Raw genomic sequence first — 2751 nt, 5'->3', positions numbered from 1 at the left:
AATCGCATTGATTTCAAAATCCTTCTGCTCACTTTTAAAATTCTGAATAACCTGGACCCTAGCTACCTAACTGAGCTCCTTGATCTGTACAACCCAAAGAGAGCACTTAGATCCTCCAGCCAACTGCTCCTAATGCGACCAAGTTCTCGTTTAAAAACCAGAGGTGACCGTGCTGCCCCTAGACTCTGGAATAATCTCCCAGTTGATATTCGTACATCGGAATCAATTCAATCGTTCAAATCACGCTTAAAAACACACCTGTTCACTTTCGATGCAAATTAGTTTGACTTTCATTCAGCCTGCACTACACCATGTAATGTAATTTTAACTATTTGTTCCTTGTTCTGCCCACATTGCGGTTTTATTGTGAAGGACTTTGATGTACACTAGTCTTTTAAATGTGCTATAGAAATAAATTTTGAGTTGACTTGACGTGAGGAACCTTAGGAAGAAGGAACACCAGGAGATGGATAGTACTAAGGGCTCACAGAAGAGCTCAAGAAGATGTGGAGGGTGGAAGTAACATAAATATATATATTTATTTGTATATTATTTATATAATTTTAATAACATATATATGTTATGTTTTTACAATTAGTGGTTAACACAGTATAGTTTATAATCATCAATAAATATTAATGTCAACAATTTAGCGGCTTACGTAGGCGGAAATGAATTGATTCCACATCCGGGTGAAACGCTGTTTACGATCAGGATGGTGGTTGGCTCATGCTAAGTGCCGAGGGAGAAAACAACGTTTATAATTATATATTATAGGTACTTTGCTCCAGAATCACCACCTATGGCAACTCAGATCCCTTTAACCGTCAAGACTCCCCCGCCAGCCGCCAGCACCGCCGCTTTCCGTGGGAAGAAACGTCCCGGCAGTCCCGCTGTTTCAGCCACTCAGCAGATCACCGGGAACAGCAGCAAGAAGAAGAAAGGGCAGCCAGTGGTTACTACAGCAACAACCCAGGCACAGGTAAAAGCTAGCCGAGGCACAGTAAAACACCTCAGGTGTGTTGCAACGTCTTTTTGTCATTATCAAAAACTCGCACCAAGAGTTAGGTAATGATAAAAAATATGTCCATAAAAAACAAAAACAAACCAACAATCAGCACGATCAAACTTCAAAGGCAGAAATGCACCGACTCGGATTGCCAATTTTTAAATTGTGACCTCCGATTTTCCTTCTCAGAACTATAATTGACTGCACATGTAAACTAAAGTCTTCTTTTCTTCTAAATATTATTTTCACAATAAGAGAAGTGATTAAAGTTTATAGTTGCCCCAAACGGCAGCAAGCTACAGGATCTTCTCTCACTCCCACAACGAAAAATAAAGTGCTTTGCTGCTGGAAACGGGTACAGATGATTAACAGGAAAATGAGCTGATGCAGACCAAGCTTTACCTGACAGATTTTAGTTTACCAAAGAAAGCGGCTGCAACAGATTTATGTGACAAAACCAGTGTTATGTACTTTCTTATTTTCCAGCATGTTTACCAGGCAATAGGACATCATCCGTTTTCTCTTTCCTCTCTCATTTTTTTAATATTTTGCTCATACTTGATTTGGTCTTTTGCACATACCAAGGCTCTGAGCTTTGACACCTGTTATTAGGTTTGTTGTTATGAGGATTTTCATACTAGTCCCCCTGTGGTTAACTTTGGTGATCTTCATGTCCTCGATCACAGTGAGGAGCTTCCACGCTAACGACATGTCATTGTGTGGCTGAGAGAGTTTATGTGTGTGTGCACGCATGGCTCACAACTGGTCATGTGGGAGGCTGATCAGTCATCGAAAAGGGCCTTAACCACTGGAAATCATCCAGTCCTGGGCCCTGGCCAATCAACTAGTGCATTTCTAGTAAATTTGATGTTTAACAACTCTCAGTGAATTAAAGTTTTTTAGACTTTTGGATTTATTCATTTGTTTTAGTTGTGTAAAAATGATTTTGAGACATTCCTGATATAATTTTTTTTTGTCATAGATTATGTTTGTATTTTGTATTTTATATTTTCTTTTTTAAAAAACAAATTCTCTTTTGCATTGTTACTCCTGCTCAGGTATGATTGTAAACTATTTTTCTTGTTGTAAGCGCCTAAGGTTTCAGTCTAAGCTGGGTATAGCCAACTTTTGCCATTTATGCATAACATGTTGAACATGTGAATTAAGTCAAACATGTTTGCTGTATATCTAACTGTTGTGTCTTATCAGATGACAACAGTAGAGACGGTGGCTGAGGTGAAGGCCGTGGGATCGGCGGACAGCGGTCCAACCAGCACCATCACAGAGTCCACTGTAAAGCCCCCACCATTTAAAGACCACACATTCATGGTGGGTGCATATGTCTGCATGAATCTGAGTTCATCCTGTTCCTTTGTTTCTCCTTAAATTTTTATTCTCCTTCTTTTTTCCCTCCGCTTTTCTAATCTTGGCAGCATTCGGGAATTGGCGGAGCAGCAGCAGGCAAAAAGAACCGGACCTGGAAGAACCTCAAACAGATTCTGGCATTGGAGCGTACCTTACCCTGGAAGCTCAATGATCCCAACTGTGAGTTTCTTCTTTTAACTGGAGTCATTTTTGCATTTGTCAGCTATAAACAATTCCAGCTCCATTTCCATTTTATTAAATGGTGGTGAATTAATACCAAAACACATTCTTTTGTATTTAAAATGTGACTAACAAAGCTGACATTTTAAATAAAAAGAGAATGATTTGCCATTTTAAAGCAAAAGCACAAATTACCA

At 39.3% G+C, this 2751-nt stretch overlaps 1 protein-coding gene across 1 annotated transcript in view; it reads left to right on the top strand.

Moving 5' to 3' along the window:
- The first annotated feature begins 680 nt into the window (after window positions 1-680).
- ino80c (INO80 complex subunit C) overlaps window positions 681-2751 on the top strand; it is a 3230-nt gene continuing 1159 nt past the window's right edge. Inside the window, exons 1-3 of the mRNA XM_005738549.1 lie at window positions 681-982; window positions 2219-2338; window positions 2443-2554. Of these exons, the coding sequence (XP_005738606.1) occupies window positions 803-982; window positions 2219-2338; window positions 2443-2554 (412 nt within the window). The 5' untranslated portion in view covers window positions 681-802. The remainder of the gene's footprint in view (window positions 983-2218; window positions 2339-2442; window positions 2555-2751) is intronic.

The sequence above is a fragment of the Pundamilia nyererei genome, unplaced genomic scaffold (assembly GCF_000239375.1).
Source record: "Pundamilia nyererei isolate P.nyererei 1_Seehausen unplaced genomic scaffold, PunNye1.0 scaffold00084, whole genome shotgun sequence".
In the NCBI taxonomy this organism is placed as follows: Eukaryota; Metazoa; Chordata; class Actinopteri; order Cichliformes; family Cichlidae; genus Pundamilia; species Pundamilia nyererei.
The sequence above is the reverse complement of the archived record's forward strand: the minus strand, read 5'-3'. Positions and strand labels throughout refer to the sequence as shown.